This window comes from Perca flavescens, chromosome 12 (assembly GCF_004354835.1).
Source record: "Perca flavescens isolate YP-PL-M2 chromosome 12, PFLA_1.0, whole genome shotgun sequence".
Taxonomy (NCBI): Eukaryota; Metazoa; Chordata; class Actinopteri; order Perciformes; family Percidae; genus Perca; species Perca flavescens.
Window position 1 is genome coordinate 34,806,991 of NC_041342.1, and position 17,961 is coordinate 34,824,951.

A 17,961-nucleotide genomic window follows, 5' to 3' on the forward strand; every position below is an offset into this window, starting at 1 on the left:
AGCTGGTGGAGCCCTCCAAGAAGCTCCAGGAGAACATCTGCTCTCATCATGATGAGGTGATGAAGATTTTCTGTCGTACTGATCAGCAGCTAATCTGTTATCTCTGCTTAATGGACGAACATAAAGGCCACGACATAGTTCCAGCTGCAGCAGAAAGGACTGAGAGGCAGAGAGAGCTCGAGGGGAGTCCACTAAAGATCCAGCAGAGAATCCAGGACAGAGAGAAAGATGTGAAGTTGCTTCAACAGCAGGTGGAGGTTATCAATGACTCTGCTGATAAAGCAGTGGAGGACAGCGAGAAGATCTTCTCTGAGCTGATCCATCTCCTGGAGAAAAGAAGCTCTGATGTGAAGCAGCAGGTCAGATCCCAGCAGAAAAGAGAAGAGAGTCGAGTCAAAGAGCTTCAGGAGAAGCTGGAGCAGGAGATCACTGAGCTGAAGAGGAAAGACGCTGAGCTGAAGAAGCTCTCACACACAGAGGATCACAACCAGTTTCTACACAACTACCCCTCACCGTCACCACTCAGCCAATCAGCATCCAGCATCCATATCCGTCCTCTGAGCTACTTTGAGGACGTGACAGCGGCTGTATCAGAAGTCAGAGATAAACTACAGGATGTCCTGAGAGAGAAGAGGACAAACTGCTCACTGACAGGGACTGAGGTGGATGTTTTACTGCCACAACCAGAGCCCAAGACCAGAGCTGACTTCTTAAAATATTCACGTGACATCACACTGGATCCAAACACCGCAAACACACATCTGTTATTATCTGATGGGAACAGAAAAGCAACATATATGAGACAACATCAGCTTTATTCTAGTCACCCAGACAGGTTCACTGTATGGCCTCAGGTCCTGAGTAGAGAGGGTCTGACTGGATGTTGTTACTGGGAGGTGGAGAGGAGAGGGGAAGGAGTACATGTAGCAGTCGCATACAAGACTATCAGCAGAGCAGGGGAGGATTGTGGATTTGGAGAAAATGACAAATCTTGGGCGTTAGATTGTGAGAATAATAGTCATTCATTTTGGTACAACAATGTTCAAACTCCCGTCTCAGGTCCTGTGTCCTCCAGAGTAGGAGTGTACCTGGATCACAGTGCAGGTATTCTGTCCTTCTACAGCGTCTCTGAAACCATGACTCTCCTCCACAGAGTCCAGACCACATTCACTCAGCCTCTCTATGCTGGACTTTATCTTTATTATGGACACACAGCTGAGTTGTGTGAACTGAAATAGACAGAAGTCATTTAGGGTTAATCTCTGTGTTTTAACTCTTCAGCTTATTTAGTCTCCATGTTTGTTGCTGAGAGATGATCGTTGTGACATTTCTTCACTGTACAGAGATCAGCTGTCAGTCAAACATTATGGGATGTCCTTTGACATCTTGTCATTAGTTCTTGTGTAAATGTTTGAGTATCTTTAGGTGACTCCTTCCTGTGTCTGTTTAGCCACGGAGGCTATCACTGCTCATGATGATGTTTGTTGACCTGAACTGAGAATGAAAACTTCTCTGCTCTCTAAATGTTTGATGAATATTTGTATCGATGTATTTGTATGATGTTGTTTCTCTTCCACATCATGGGTCTGAAGAGAGAAAGCACCAGACCTCCTTTATCCTCTATACTTTGTTCTCTTTGTAAAGAAATCTATAATCACATGTATCTGTTTATACTGATCATAATCCATAAGGAAATTATTGTCTTTAACATATCTGAGATTTATATAAACTGATTGTGTGGATGAAATAAATCTGTACATACATTTCATAGAACAGACTTTACTGATGGGATGTGTGAACAAACTGAAGGTTTACATGATGAATAAACTAACATGAACAAAGTATTTTCTTCTTGTCTTGATTCCAGGGTTTCATACAAAGCTGATGGAGAAAATGTGAAACTGATATGAGATTATAACTGAGGCAGTTTTCCTCCTGAAACACCACAAAGTACAGAGTTCATGTTTAGAGTCAGTCTCGGTCCTTTCTACTTTTCTCACTAAAGCAGCTTAGTCACAGAGAAAATGAGCAGAGTTTTCTATCACTTGTTGCTTTTTACAACCAACATTTTCTTTGTGCACGTTTGTGAGATAATTTATTACATAGGCTTAAAATTCCTGACACACATATGACAACAGGTAGGTATTGTGTAGTTGATTCTTTACATTTGGTTACAAGTATGTTTTTATAAGAACTCAACAACTCAGTGAACGCATTTAGCCTCAAATCTCACATTCCCAAATACTATATACAACCTAAGAGCTGTAAATCTTCTCTCCCATGTTTTCAATGAGACTTGAATGCAGCACCAGTGTTACAGGGTGTGACTGATGTGAACAAGCTGACACAGTGAGATATTCCACCTATTTAAAATGTCTCTTTACTGATGTTGTTTAAAGTTTGGACATGTCTTCCTGCAGTGAACATCCCAGCAGGTTAACAAGTGAAATGTAAAAACTGATGCAGGACACAAGAGGGCGCCTTCATCCTGATAACCAGTGATGTAGTGGAGGTTAAAGCTGCTCGGCTCACTGTCTGCATGTTTTAAGAACATGTTTTTAGGCTGAAATTGTACTAACTGACTGATTTGATGTAGTTTGCGTTTGTTTATTCCGGCTGTACTGTGACCTTATTATAAGCCCAGTAAACTCCCATGTTTGACATGTTTTTTTAAAAGGGATCTAGTTAATTTTTTACTAATATTTGCTTCTTCTAACTTCAGGTTCACTGTAGACAGCACTGCAGAGGAAGGTCTGTCTAGTCCACACAGCATTCCTGGATGGGAGAAATATGTGCTCTGGCAGGGACAGACTGGGACCAAAAATCGGCGCTGGCATTTTGGCCCAGATCGGCCCACCACATAAGATCACAAATACAACCAGTCCTTGCACTCCCCTGAATATGTAAACTAACTCCTACTCCTTAAAACTACTACTTAACGCCATGTAATGAGTAAGCAAGAATCAGTGAGAGTTGACACATTAAATACTTCAAAAAAACATGCCATTTATTAATACAATAAAACGGTATACTCTTTATCAGTGTTGGGCAAGTTACATCCAAAATGTAATACATTATTGATTACTAGTTACTGTCATTTGAGAGTTATTAGTTATAATACAATATTACTGAGAATATTGTGATTCTCTTGACAGCTTCAGTCATCTCTCTGTCTGGCCAGCAAATGACGGGATGCTGCTACATGTTTTGCAGCCCAGTTTGTTATCTTTAAAAACGAGCCAGCTGTTCGTGGAGCAAAAATACATAATTTGGTCCCTTGACCAACAGTCAGGCTATGCCTGTGTTTTCGTTACTCACGTTATTGTTGACATCGGTGTCATTGACTAAGGTAACGTTAAGGTTGGTAGCGGCAGACTCCTCATTAACGCTAGCTGTTCCGCTCACAACAACTTTAACGTTAACGGTAGTTTGAAGCTCATGAATCGTACCTGATGTTTCTGGTTGGACTTGGACCTCTGTTGACGTGTCTGGCTATGGCACATGCCTTCTTTTAGTACCTTTCTGAAGCCAGGCTAACATAACAACTTACAAACTCAACACACTTTTTAATTTCTAGGTTTTCAGCAGTGAAAAATCTGTTACATTCAGGCTGCAGGCATCAGACAGCTTTTCCGAACTGAGGTAAGTCACATAGTGCCCTCTGGGTAGTGTAGTTTATGTAACGTGTAATGGAAGTTTCCTGTTGCAGCAGGGGTAAAGGTTTTCAAAGTTTAGTAAAGTGAAACAAATAAGACAGTCTGAGACTAAAATCAAGTTGGGTTTTTGTATTTTATTAAAAAATATATATTTTCAAATAGGAGCAACATTTCACAAAAGGCCGCAGCCCAGTGTGGAGTCAGTTTCTCAAATGAGTGAACAGAACACCAGGCTTATATGCATCTTCAGAGTGACAACACACACACACTTGGCTAATTATGACGCTACAATTTTTACAGGCAATCTGATACACGTGAAGACAAACAATCATGGAAACATCTCAGAGCCATCTCACCTCCTCCTCCCTGTACGACTTTCACCCCACCCCAGTTACATCTTAAGTGGCATGGGAAAACTAGAGATAGTTTAAGGGTGACCTTGTAGCACCTATCTGTTCAGACAGACAGTGCTCACATTATGTTCCAGACTGGACTTCTCACTTAGTTAGAATCAGAATCTACATGTGGGAATGAGATGAACTCTTTCTGACATTAAATTAACATTAATTATCAAAGGTAACCTCTGCAGTAATTTGTTTGCTGTTGTACATTGATAAAGTTGTGTCTTGAGCAGTGGATACTGTGACAATAGTTACTGTGACTTGACTTACCACAAACGTGGCAAAGGTTGTTGTTTCTCTTCCACTGCATGGGCCTGAAGAGAGAAATCACCAGACCTCCTTTATCCTCCATACTTTGTTCTCTTTGGGGACATTTGTAAAGAAACCTATAATCACATTTAGCTGTTTATCCTGATCATAATCAATAAGGAGATTATTCATTATTCTCTTTTACATCGCGGAGAGTCAAACACACTGATTGTGTTGATGAACAGACTATAATCAGATTTAAATGTTTGTATTTCTACTTTCCTGCAATAAAATTAAATTATTATATTACAATATTAAACTATATATATTTATATTCACATTTATTTATAGACATATTTTTTATTTTATTTATTTATTAATATAATATTGAACAAAAAGGCATTCCATACCTCCTACTGAGCCATTTAAACTGATCCTACATCAGTTTGTCAGCAGCTGCCATACTGTCTATGGCAGCTGCAGGGCGTTGGCCCTTTAACTCTCCCAACACAGCCGCTGATTGGTCAGCAGGGTGTGGTGGCGGCTCGCCATCCAATCACAGGTCTTTACGTTGACACGTGGCCGCCCTGGTTGCCTTCAGCAGGAAGAATTGCCACAGTTTATTTACTGTCCCTGTCATCAGCATCAGAAACAGGTTTTTTTTGTATTAAATGTGGCAGAAATCAACCCGTAAATTAGCGCAGTCCGTCTTCAGAGTGTCACGTGAGACTGATAAAGGGGAAGCTAACCGGACAGCTAACCGCTAACGTTAGCCCGCTGCAAGGTGCCGGCAGTGCCCGTCTGAGGTAAGCGCTGTCAGCATTAGCATTAGCATTAGCATTCCTCCAGAGCTGGCGGCTCAGCTGTTTTCATCCGAAAAACACCGTCTGACAACCGGTCCGGCTGGTTGACAACACCCGCTCCCGGTCGTATTATGGCGCACCAAAGTTCATGTTAAAATCTGTCGATTTAATGCGTTTCTGTTCTCCAGAACATGTCCACACGCCCTAAATACATCTCTGAATACCTTTTAATATATGCGACAATGTTCTGGTGGAATCGGCATGTTTCATCCACCAATATAAAATAATAATACTAATAATAATTATAATAATAATAGTGTCATAAATGTTGACACTGCCAGCTTTGTGTTTGAGTTTAATGCTTGTGGAGAAAAAGGGTTGGTCCACATGATGCTGCAGATTGAATTATGTTGAAATGGATGTAAGCTATGCAGTATTGATTATGGGATGTTTAAATCTTCTCAGCCGTCTGCACATGAACACTGAATCGACAGATTTTTGGTTGGAGTTCAGTGTGGCAGTATTTGATGTCAGAAATCTGGACAGAAGAGGGAAAAGCTACAGGTGTGTCAGCCTGAACCGATGCGATTACATTACCGGATATGTCGAAACCATACATCGTGCAGCCCTAATTCACACAAACATTGTTCATGTTTAATTAAGATTAATCCATTCAGGTGTCAAGGGCTGCTTTTTTTTTTTTTTTTTTTTTTTTTTGCCGCTTCATCGCCACTTTTTATGGCGCTTTAGATGCATTTCAGCCACTTTTTTTTGCACTTTTGGCGTTGATGTTTTTTTACACTTCTGGTGCTTTTCAGCCGTTTCTTTGCAGCATTTTTTGGACACTTTCAATGTCTTTTTTGACGCTTTGTTTGTTTGTTCTTTTACACTTTTATTCTGTTTTGTTTTGACACGTTCTTTGTTTTAAAGATTATTTTGGGGGGCATTTTTAGGCCTTTATTTTCACGCTCGATGGTGTTTTTTGCCCCCAACGGCTCCTTCCAGGCACATTACCATAACCATAACCATTACCATAACCATTACCATAACCATTACCATTGCCTAATTCACTTCAAGGCAGCGCTGCGACCGTTGACTTCAATGCACCTAACCTTAACCCAAACCTAACCAGTGCCTAATCCTAGTTAGGGGCAAAAAACATGGGTAACTATTTTCACAGGACAGCTGAAGACATGAAAGAGGAGAGAGAGCGGGGGGGATGACATGCAGCAAAGTGCCACAGGTCGGAGTCGAACCCGCAGCCCGCTGCGTTGAAGAGTAAACCTCTACATATGTGCGCCCAGTCTACCAACTGAGCTAACCCAGCCACATTGTTTTGACACTTTCAACGCCTTTTTGCCCCCTTTTGTTTTTGACGAAAAGCTAGATTAATTTCTCCATGTAGTCCTAATGTTTTGATGGAGGGTTGGCGGAGCCGTGTGGCATCCTGGGAGCGATCAGAGATCTAACAAACACTTGGGCATGCACCGATATCAATAAGATTAGGGAGGTCCAACACCAGTGTATCTCGGTGTAAAAGATCTTCTCTCTGTAGATTCTACAAGCAAGAAGCAACCCTCAGATATATCTAATAATGCCTCAGGTTCATGTTTACATTAAGTTTGTTTAAAGTACTTAGTTACTAGGGCTGCACGATACGAGGAACATATGCGATACCATGTTTAAATACGGTGATAACGATATAACTTGTGATAAATAAACGGATATAAAAGTGTTCTCAGTTCTGCTGCTTTCAGTATTCTGATAAAAGTGGTTCCAGACTTTTGTACATAAATACTGAAGCTGCAGATTTATACTTTATAATCCAGGGTCAGGGTCTTAAAGGGTTAGGGTTACATTCTTTCATGTCTTAATACCAATAACCAAACTATGTATGTATGGAGGACAAAATCCACACATAAAGAACCAGGACAAACCAGGCTAACCATGACTAAAGTGGACCAAAACCAGGATGAGTCAGGCTAAACTGGACTAAACCAAAATAAACTTCTTCAAATCTGGCAAAAAAAAAAAACATTTCAGGCTGAATGTCATAAATCAGCAACAATAAGAGCACAAACCAGACCAACGTAACATAAGAGCTGTACTAACTTCTGTTCATCCTGGATTAATGTGTGGATTATTTTCTGGATGAATGGATGAGTTTTTTAGTCTCCAATGGCAGAAAATTGTGAAAAATGTGGATCAGTGTTTGGAGGCTTTCAGCGCTTTTTTTGCCACTTTTCTGCTGTTTATTTGACAGGGTGTTTGGGCGTATTATTAACACTTATGATACCTTTTTGACGCTTTTTTCTTCTTCTTCATTTCCACATTATTAAGTATTTGTTCCATCCGAGTGAATGTTTTGTTGCTGTCGTCCTCAGTTGGTTCTTGCATGGTGGAGCGAATCTCACTTTCAACCCTTTTTTTTTGAAAGGTCAAAAGTTTCTGGCATTTTTCTGCTGCTTCTTTGGCAGATAGATAGATAGATAGATAGATAGATAGCACTTTATTGTCCATAGACACGGAAATGTGTCTTGCAATACAAGCTCCAACATCTACAACACTACAACCTAAAGACAAAAAACAAAAAATTTAAGTAGATAATTAATTAATATCAGGGGGGCCCTGCAAGAGTGGTCTTAAATAGCCATAACTATATAGATGAAAGTGGGGGGGGACTGTCCCTTCTTTGCCCTCCTGTGTTGATTCAGTGTTCATATTTAGTTCTTTCTGCAGTCTGGGATGAACTTGTACATAATTTGGGGCTTGTTCCGTGTGAGTGCCTGTGTTGTTGCTGCCGTCCTCAGGGAATCGTTGCATGGGGGAGTGACTGTCGGCCACGATGAGCGCGGAGCCGGATGCCCTGGCCGTGGTCAACCAGCTGCGGGACCTGGCCGCCGACCCCATGAACCGCCGGGCCATCGTACAGGACCAGGGCTGCCTGCCGGGACTCATCCTGTTCCTGGACAACCCCAACCCCCAGGTCGTCTACTCCGCCCTGCTGGTGAGTGTCTGTTAGGGCTGCTGCACGCTGGCTGCGTGGCGTGTCCGTTTTTATTTGGGCTCCCATGGTAACAGGTTATAGCTTACACACTGCCTGGGTGACACACACGTCTCATGTTTATATGTCATTTTGACACAAATAGATATTAATAAATGACATGTTGATGTTTTGAAAGTCTCCATGTTTTGACATAAATGCAGATATATAAATGTAATTTAAAAAAAAAAAAAAAAAAAAATTATTATCGATTTTCAAATATGTCACCTGTCAATCCAGAAGGAAATATTCTGGAGCCTATTTTACCGTCAATACTGCTGACGTTGTCTTTGCTGTAATCAGATCAGAATATATTTATGTTTATGGGAAACATCCATGTGTCCAGCTGACACGCCATGCTCACACCACGCAGCCAGTGTGTAGCCGGCCTTAGCTTAGCACATCTAAAGGGACAAAAAACACAACACAACACGCCTACAAAGAGACGCAAAAACCCACAGAGAGAAACGAAATCTTTGGGGACATTTTTTTATTTGAAAAAACGTCACATTTTCTTTAGGAAGGACGCCTAAATACACACACCTAAAGTCTTCCTCAAACCGAGGGGGAAACACTGCAGCAGCGCTAAAAGCGCTAAAAGTACTAAAAGTACTAATACCACAGTAAAAATACTCAGTTACAGTAAAATTCCTGCATTGAAAATGTTACTTAACCCTCCTGTTGTCTTCGGGTCAAATCTGACCCATTTTCAAATATTTTCTATATCAGAAATTTGGGTTTCTTTCAACCAAATTGTCAAAGAAAATAATGTGGATGGTTTCCTACAACTATTAAACTTCACAAGTTAGTACACTCTTCATTGAATTTGGGTGGTTTATTCTATTTTATAGCATTTGAATAAAAAAAAGAAAAAGACAAAAGAATGTTGAAAAAAGTGACAAATGTCAAAAGCTTAAAAAATTAAAAAACAGAAAAAGTGTTGAAAACAAAAAAAGAAACGGACTAAAAAAGTTTCAATTCAAACGACGGGAAGACAAACACAAGGGTTAAGTAAAAGTATCATCAGGATAATGTCAAAGTATGTTAAAAGTCAAAATATTAGTTTTTTTTCTCTCTCAAAACACACAGACAAGTCTAATCTATGCCTCCTGGCCAGCGCAGCGTGTAACGCAGGGTTACATTTCTCCAAAAGTTTAGTCGGTCTCAACTTTTCGCCGCAGGCCTGCTGCCTTTTTTAGCGTGTTTCCCCCCCAAATTTGACCCATTTTCAAAAAGTTTCTATTACAGAAATTTGGGTTTCTTTCAGCCAAGTTGTCAAAAAGAAATAACGTGGATGGTTCCCTACCACGCTCTTCACAGGTAAAATAAATGCTCGTAAAGACGACAAAACAGTTGGAAAAATTGTAGTAAAAAGTTGCATGGTGGAAGGGCAGATAACACATTCAACATGCATAGAGACCGACGCAGGCTGTCTGAACGCGGCTTTAACCTTACAATGGCAGGGAAAACCCCCGGCTTAGGGGACAGCGGCCATGTGTCTAACTGTGATTGGTCGGTTGTTTCCCAGGCGATCCGGTACCTGGCAGAATGCCGAGCCAACCGGGAGAAGCTGAAGGGGGAGCTGGGGATGATGCTGAGCCTGCAGAACGTCATGCAGAAGTGAGTCCACTCATTTCTTTTTGTCCTCTATCTCAACATCAGTCAGGTTGGAACTGAAACTGAAAAAGAGCTGTCACTAGATTAGATTAGATTAGATTCTACTTTACTGTCATTGCTCGAGTACGAGGACAACCAGTACAACGAAATGCAGTTTGACATCTAACCAGTAGTGCAAACATTAAAAGTGCTTTTTCTTCATAGCAGTGCTTAAAAAAGAGATAAAACACAGAATGCAGTATGATCATGTTAGTCCATGTTACATGTTAGTAAAGTGCATAGAGTTCTTAGAAATCAGTCCATATAATAGTAGAGACAGAATGCAGTATGATCATGTTAGTCCACTATTAAAGTGCATTAGCAAATAAAGTGCATAGATTTCTGAGAAATCAGACAGTCAATAGTCCATATAATAGAGAGAGAATGCAGTGTGATCATATATAGTGCATTGTTGAGGTGCATTATTAAGGTGCATAGTGATCAGAAGTAGTCAGACAGTCCATAGTCCATGTGAAAAAGGAGAGGGGGCACAGGGGCTAGGTGTTGGGTCTTGGTGTTGAGCAATTCCTTATGGAATAATTAATGCACTGAAATAATGCTAGTGCTTAATGTCTATTAAGGTTTCCCAGAAAGATTGGCTACAGGATAAACATCTGGTCTCAGGTCCTCAGGGACAGTTTGGGAAACAGAAAGAAACTCAGAATTCAATCCTTAAAGAACATTTTCGCTTGTTAGTCACGCAGTTTTCAATCAAAAAATTGGCAGTTTTGTTCCAAAGTCACAGTTGAACATTTTTTTGTTTGTTTCTTTCTTTCTTTAATTCTCTGGATGATAGAAAAGCAAAAATACAGAACATGCAACACGAGTGCCAGTGTTGAGCTGCTCAGATGTGTCTGACCTTTGCTACAGAAGTGTACAGTGTGCACATCCCATAATATACTGTAGCTCGAGGGTTAGTGAGGGTAAAAGTAGACTGGCTTATAGTTCCCAACATACTACTTCCACTACCTTCGTGGACATGGACGATGCTGCATCCATAATCGGCCGGGCCATAATCGATTATTTCTGTCTGACAACCTTTCTGTTTACATATTCTGGTATATTTTTGCACATTCAAGAAGTGCCATGTGCTCAGTGCTGTATAGCTTTATGTATCCAGTTTATTTAGTATTAGAGCACTGCAGAATGTTTGGTTTTGGAAGCTTGAAAAGCTATGAATTAAATATCCTACATGGCTTTAATAGAAACATGGATTTGACGCATCGTGATATCGAATCGCTGATATGATAATCGAATCTGGAGATCAGTGACGATTCCCACCTCTAGTACTGACTGTCCACTGGCCCACTGTTTACTGCTTTATTCTCTTATATTGTCCATATTTAATGCTGGTCTCTAGACTTTATCCTTGCACTATTGGACTTATTTGCACTACTACCATGACACTCCCTCTTATAGAGCACCTTACCATGCAGACTGCATTTATTTGGTATCTTTTCTTATATTGTCCATATTGTTCATGGAGCTGTCATTTTATCATCCTGTTTGTGATGTATGTGTATGTTGTGTGTGATGTCTTTAAGCTACTGGGACATTGAATTTCCCCTTGGGGATCAATAAAGTATCTATCTGTCTACCTATCTATCTAGTTTATAGTTTGGTGTTGTTCTGTGGTCCAGGTCCACGACGCCCGGAGAGACCAAGCTGCTGGCGTCGGAGATCTACGAGCTGCTGCAGGCGTTCGGCAGCGACGGCGCCGAGCCGGCCGAGGTGTCCGTCAGCAGCCGGCGGAAAGCCCAGTTCTTCCTGGGCTCCAGCAACAAGAGGGCCAAGACAGTCATCCTGCACATCCAAGGGCTGGACGACTCGGTGAGCCCTGAAATCATCATTACATTACATTCATCCATTCATCTTCATCATCAAATGGAAGGAGAACCGGTAGAGATCGGCACCTTAAAGGAACTCGCTGACTTATTGGGACTTACTGTCTTATTCCCCGTATCCCCCAGAGTTAGATAAGTCCATAAATACCCTCCTCATCTCCGTGCCTCCTAACTCTGTCTGATGCACCTCCGCTAACTCTGTCCTGATGCACCCACCACAGATCCTGGAGGTAACTCTAGCCTTAGCACAGATCCTGGAGGTAACCGGCTCCATCTAGCCTAGCTTAGCACAGATCCTGGAGGTAACCAGCTCCATCTAGCCTAGCTTAGTCCAGATCCTGGAGGTAACCGCTCCATCTAGCCTAGCTTAGTCCAGATCCTGGAGGTAACCGGCTCCATCTAGCCTAGCTTAGCACAGATCCTGGAGGTAACTGGCTCCATCTAGCCTCCTGGAGCTTCTAGCACAGATCCTGGAGGCCTAACCCAGATCCTGGAGGTAACTCCATCTAGCCTAGCACAGATCCTGGAGCACAGATCCTGGAGGTAACAGATCCTGGCTCCATCTAGCCTAGCTTAGCACAGATCCTGGAGGTAACCGGCATCTAGATCCCTGGAGGTAACCGGCTCCATCTAGCCTAGCTTAGCACAGATCCTGGAGGTAACCGGCTCCATCTAGCCTAGCTTAGCACAGATCCTGGTATAACCAGCTCCATCTAGCCTACTACTCCCAATAAGTGACAAAATAACACCAACATTTTCCTATTTACATGTTGTAATGTATACAGTCACAGCGTGTAGAAATAATACAACATGACATCATGACTTTGCGTAAACATACACGCCCACTTTCCTAAAGCCAAATGGCGTGTTATCTGTACGCATTTTGAGCTGCATATGTACAGATGTATGTACAGCATCGCCACATGGCGTGTTATCGCGAGAACGTGCCGTACTATAGCAAGAACAGCGTCAGGTTTAGGAAAAGAACAATGGGAAAGGCTTAATTAACACAACAAAAACAACAAAAACACAACGGTGACCAATGTCACGTGCTTAGGAAAACAATTAACAGTTGGGTTTAGGAAAGAAACATTGGGGAAGGCTTAAAAAAAAAAAAAAAGGTTAAATCGGGATCGGGACTCGATCCCAGCTCTCCTGGGTGAAAGTCCTGTGTTTTAACCATCCACCACCCCCAGGCAAAAATTCTCACGTAATGTAGGTCAGTGGCGAACCGATTTGCGTTGATTATGGGTCTTGATAACATGCCAAAACGGCATACGAATTGGCGTGTCATACATACACCACTTCATGAGATCAGTCTGAATAACAAGGTCACATGACACACAGCCATCTTCTAACCGTATACATACTGGGGACTATATTCTCAGAAAGGCGAAGCACTGCTACTCTCTGCTCCTCACCACGGGGCTTCTCAGCTGCTGCGAGTATATCCCTCCGCCCAAGTAAAACAAGACATAACAGGGGAGATAAACTACAAAATCAAACAGGAAAAACTACAACAGAAACTCACAATCGTGACATAGAAGATGGCTGTGTGTCATGTGACCTTGTTATTTGTACACGCTGTGACTAAATAAATCACAACATGGAAATAGGAACATGTTTGGGTCTGTATTGACTTTCCGTTTGGTCCGGTCTTTGAGTAGCGCTGTCATGAAGAAGACTGAAGTAATACATGTCCCCTATACAGTACAGGCCAAAAGTTTGGACCCACCTTCTCATTCAATGCGTTTTTTTATTTATTTTCATGACTATTTACATTGTAGATTCTCACTGAAGGCATCAAAACTATGAATGAACACATATGGAATTATGTACTTAACAAAAAAGTGTGAAATAACTGAAAACATGTCTTATATTTTAGATTCTTCAAAGTAGCCACCCTTTGCTTTTTTTGATAACTCTGCAAACCCTTGGTGTTCTCTCAATGAGCTTCATGAGGTAGTCACCTGAAATGGTTTTACCTTCACAGGTGTGCTTTGTCAGGGTTAATTAGTGGAATTATTTCCCTTATTAATAAAAAGAGCAAAGGGTGGCTTTGAAGAATCTAAAATATAAGACATGTTTTCAGTTATTTCACACTTTTTTGTTAAGTACATAATTCCATATGTGTTCATTCATAGTTTTGATGCCTTCAGTGAGAATCTACAATGTAAATAATCATGAAAATAAAAAGGAAACACATTGAATGAGAAGGTGTGTCCAAACGTTTGGCCTGTACTGGATGTAATAACGTTGGTGTTCCTGTGGCTCAGAGCCGGAGGAGTCTGTGTGAAGAGGCCCTGCTGAAGATCCGAGGAGTGATCAGCTTCACCTTCCAGATGACAGTCAAGAGGTGCATCGTCCGAATCCGATCGGACCTGAAGGCCGAGGTGAGACGCTCACGTTGTGTTGCTGTTGCCTCTGTTGAAATCTTTATTTCTCTGTGATTTCTCCTCATCTCATTCCCCCTGCTCTGGCATTCCCCCCTCTCATTCCCCCTGCTCTGGTGCTTCCCCGTCTCATTCCCCCTGCTCTGGTGTTTCCCCCTCTCATTCCCCCTGCTCTGGTGTTTCCCCTCTCATTTCCCCCTGCTCTGGTGTTTCCCCCTGCTCTAGTGCTTCCCCCCTCTCATTCCCCCTGCTCTGGTGTTTCCCCTTCTCATTCCCCCTGCTCTGGTGTTTCCCCCTCTCATTCCCCCCTGCTCTGGTGTTTCCCCTGCTCTAGTGCTTCCCCTCTCATTCCCCCTGCTCTGGTGCTTCCCCCTTCTCATTCCCCCTGCTCTTTCCCCTCTCATTCCCCCCTGCTCTGGTGTTTCCCCTCTCATTCCCCCTGCTCTGGTGTTTCCCCCTTCTCATTCCCCCTGCTCTGGTGTTTCCCCTTCTCATTCCCCCTGCTCTGGTGTTTCCCCTCTCATTCCCCCTGCTCTGGTGTTTCCCCCTCTCATTCCCCCCTGCTCTGGCCCCTGCTCTGTTCTTCCCCCCTCTCATTCCCCCTGCTCTAGTGCCCCCTTCCCCCCTTCTCATTCCCCCTCTCTCCCCTTCTTGTGCTTCCCCTTCTCATTCCCCCTGCTCTTGTGCTTCCCCCTTCTCATTCCCCCTGCTCTGGTGTTTCCCCCTTCTCATTCCCCCTGCTCTGGTGTTTCCTCCTCTCATTCCCCCTGCTCTGGCGTTTCCCCCTCTCATTCCCCCTGCTCTGGCATTCCCCCCTCTCATTCCCCCTGCTCTGGCATTCCCCCCTCTCATTCCCCCTGCTCTAGTGCTTCCCCCTTCTCATTCCCCCTGCTCTTGTTTCCCCTTCCCCCCCTTCTTCTCATTCCCCCTGCTCTGGTGTTTCCCCCTTTCATTCCCCCTGCTCTGGTGTTTACCCTTCTCATTCCCCCTGCTCTGGTGTTTCCCCCTTTTCATTCCCCCTGCTCTGGTGTTTACCCCTCTCATTCCCCCTGCTCTGGTGTTTCCCCCTCTCATTCCCCCTGCTCTGGTGTTTCCCCCTGCTCTGGTGTTTCCCCCTCTCATTCCCCCTGCTCTGGTGTTTCCCTCCTCTCATTCCCCCTGCTCTGGTGTTTCCTCCTCTCATTCCCCCTGCTCTGGTGTTTCCCCCTGCTCTGGCATTCCCCCCTCTCATTCCCCCTGCTCTAGTGCTTCCCCCTTCTCATTCCCCCTGCTCTTGTGCTTCCCCCTTCTCATTCCCCCTGCTCTGGTGTTTCCTCCTCTCATTCCCCCTGCTCTGGCGTTTCCCCCCTCATTCCCCCTGCTCTGGCATTCCCCCCTCTCATTCCCCCTGCTCTGGCATTCCCCCCTCTCATTCCCCCTGCTCTGGCATTCCCCCCTCTCATTCCCCCTGCTCTGGTGTTTCCCCCTTTTCATTCCCCCTGCTCTGGTGTTTCCCCCTTCTCATTCCCCCTGCTCTGGTGTTTCCCCTTCTCATTCCCCCTGCTCTGGTGTTTCCCCCTTCTCATTCCCCCTGCTCTGGTGTTTCCCCTTCTCATTCCCCCTGCTCTGGTGTTTCCTCCTCTCATTCCCCCTGCTCTTGTGCTTCTTCCACCGCTGACTCCTAACGATGATGATTTTCAGGCTCTGGCGTCTGCGATCGCGTCCACTAACGTGATGACGGCGCAGCAGGTGGTGAAAGGAGAGAACGGAGACGAGGTCAGTGTGTAACCTAGCAACCCTAGTTAACAGATATTTTCTTCAAATGTCCCTTTGTTTGCCTTGGTCCCTAGTCCTGGTTTAAACTAGGGATGCACCGAGGCCAGATGTTTGGGGTTGGGCTGAATCCACTGAATGCGACCAGCTGTGTGTGTGTGTGTGTGTGTGTGTGTGTGTGTGTGTGTGTGTGTGTGTGTGTGTGTGTGTGTGTGTGTGTGTGTGTGTGTGTGTGTGTGTGTGTGTGTGTGTGTGTGTGTGTGTGTGTGTAAACTGAACAGGACGTCCCGTCTCGTCCTCTTACCTTTTTTATTGTTCTTATTATTTGACTTTTCTTCCACAGACAGACAGGTCTTTATGCTGAATCCTCCTCCTGTCCTCAGTCGATGAACACAGTAAACGCATGAATGTCACCAGCGTAGTGCAAGTGTAGGGTTCGGTTCGCTGGGAAAAAATTCTAAATATTCGTCAAAAAGCCCAATATTCAGCCGGATCAGAAGCCCAATCCTCTGGGGGTTACAGTGAATAAGATAAAGTCCCAATAAGAGATGAGAAGGGTATGTATGGACTAGTCTAACTCTGGGGGTTACAGTGAATAAGATAAAGTCCCAATAAGAGATGAGAAGGGTATGTTGGACTTTAAACTGGGGTTACAGTGAATAAGATAAAGTCCCAGGTTTTGTGGTCCCAGGTTTTGATCCCGCTGGCGACGGACGGTTCGGTGACGGTGGAGCAGAACGCGGCGCTGCCGGACTACCTGCCGGAGGAAGAGAGTCCCTCTCTGGAGCCCGACAAGGCGGTGACCCGTGTGGGATCGGGCCAGGACGGGAGCAGCTGGCTGGGCACCGCCACCAACTTCCTGTCCCGCTCTTTTTATTGGTGACTCGCTTAAAAAACCCCTAACCCTCCTCGTCTCAGAACCAAACCCTGCCCGGCTGCCAAATCTCACCGCTGTCTGTTACACACACTCAACCGTGGAGGTACGAGACAAGAACTCTTCTGTTCTTACAGCTACACTTTTGAATATGTTCCCTTAAGAGTACAGTATTGTTTTTTAAGAGGCCAGAACTGGACCTTTTGACTAATTTGAGGGTATTAATTTAAAAAGAAGGGGACACGGTTGTCTCTCAAAAGGAAAGCTCTCCTGCGACAAACATTTGTCCCATTTAGGAACTCAACGTTACTACTTGTGGAGACAAGACACCTGAGACCCATCTTCTTGGAACAGTGAGAGCGAAAGCAGGATGATGGAAACACGCCACTGTTAACGCCACTGTAAACGGGTCCGACAAGACGCCATGTGAGTTGCGCACGTGCCGAATGGCCACCGTCTTCGACATCTAGCTACGGCAACACCACAAAGGACAAACCACATAGTTGCCATAAATACCCACGACTCACATCGCTCGACGGGTCTGTCTGTTCCAAAAAGGTCCATAAATACCCACGACTCACATCGTGTCTCGACGGGGTCTGTCTGTTCCAAACCAAGTTGTCTTAACTGTGTGTGTGTGTGTGTGTGTGTGTGTGTGTGTGTGTGTGTGTGTGTGTGTGTGTGTGTGTGTGTGTGTGTAAACTGAACAGGACGTCCCGTCTCGTCCTCTTACCTTTTTATTGTTCTTATTATTTGACTTTTCTTCCACAGTTTGACGTGCCTTCAGTTCCTCTGATCCACTTTCAGCTTTATATTATTTATTATTATGTCAATCATGGGCTCTCAACACTCTTCAGTCGGAGGTTTCCAAGTGTTATTATGCTTCATTACACTTGTTTCGTGGCCTCGTAATCAGTGGAAACAAATAGAAAACATTAAAATCCTTCAAAGGCGTACTGGTTTCGGAGCGTCTGCTTTATCACTAGATTATAAAACAAGCTCTTCAGACACGTTTTAGGTGTCCTGATAAATGATTTTAAAGAACACGACATAACTTAACTTTAAAAAGGACTTCTTCAAGAATCAGAGAAGTAGAGGAAGCACCGCCAATAGCCACAAGGTGCGTTGAGCTATTTTTATTTTGGCACCCATGTTATCTGGCCCGCCGCTGCAGCAATCTTTTCAGGGACACAAACACACACAGACACACGTACGCACATAGACAGACACACACACACACACACACACACACACACACACACACACACACACACACACACACACACACAC

The 17,961-nt window shown here is 43.7% G+C and overlaps 2 protein-coding genes across 2 annotated transcripts in view; both read left to right on the forward strand.

Moving 5' to 3' along the window:
- The window catches only part of LOC114565389 (tripartite motif-containing protein 16-like), a 2,763-nt gene extending 965 nt beyond the window's left edge, over positions 1-1,798 (forward strand). The window contains exon 1 of the mRNA XM_028593413.1: positions 1-1,798. This exon is cut by the window's left edge and continues 965 nt beyond it. Coding sequence (XP_028449214.1) covers positions 1-1,238 — 1,238 coding nt within the window. The 3' untranslated portion in view covers positions 1,239-1,798.
- Positions 1,799-4,867: 3,069 nt separating this feature from the next.
- On the forward strand, positions 4,868-17,173 carry LOC114565393 (armadillo repeat-containing protein 1). Its single transcript, XM_028593421.1, has 7 exons — positions 4,868-5,112; positions 7,920-8,116; positions 9,681-9,772; positions 11,449-11,638; positions 13,929-14,045; positions 15,726-15,800; positions 16,489-17,173. The coding sequence occupies exons 2-7, from the start codon at positions 7,955-7,957 to the stop codon at positions 16,678-16,680; spliced, it is 828 nt and encodes a 275-aa protein (XP_028449222.1). The 5' UTR covers positions 4,868-5,112; positions 7,920-7,954; the 3' UTR covers positions 16,681-17,173.
- The last annotated feature ends 788 nt before the right edge of the window (positions 17,174-17,961 follow it).

Bases quoted from the DNA above. Each gene is read 5' to 3' on its own strand.
- LOC114565393 (XM_028593421.1), top strand. From the start codon at position 7,955: ATGAGCGCGGAGCCGGATGCCCTGGCCGTGGTCAACCAGCTGCGGGAC. The intron at 9,773-11,448 runs GTGAGTCCACTC...TCTGTGGTCCAG, and splicing joins CTGCAGAACGTCATGCAGAA to GTCCACGACGCCCGGAGAGA. The intron at 11,639-13,928 runs GTGAGCCCTGAA...CCTGTGGCTCAG, and splicing joins TCCAAGGGCTGGACGACTCG to AGCCGGAGGAGTCTGTGTGA.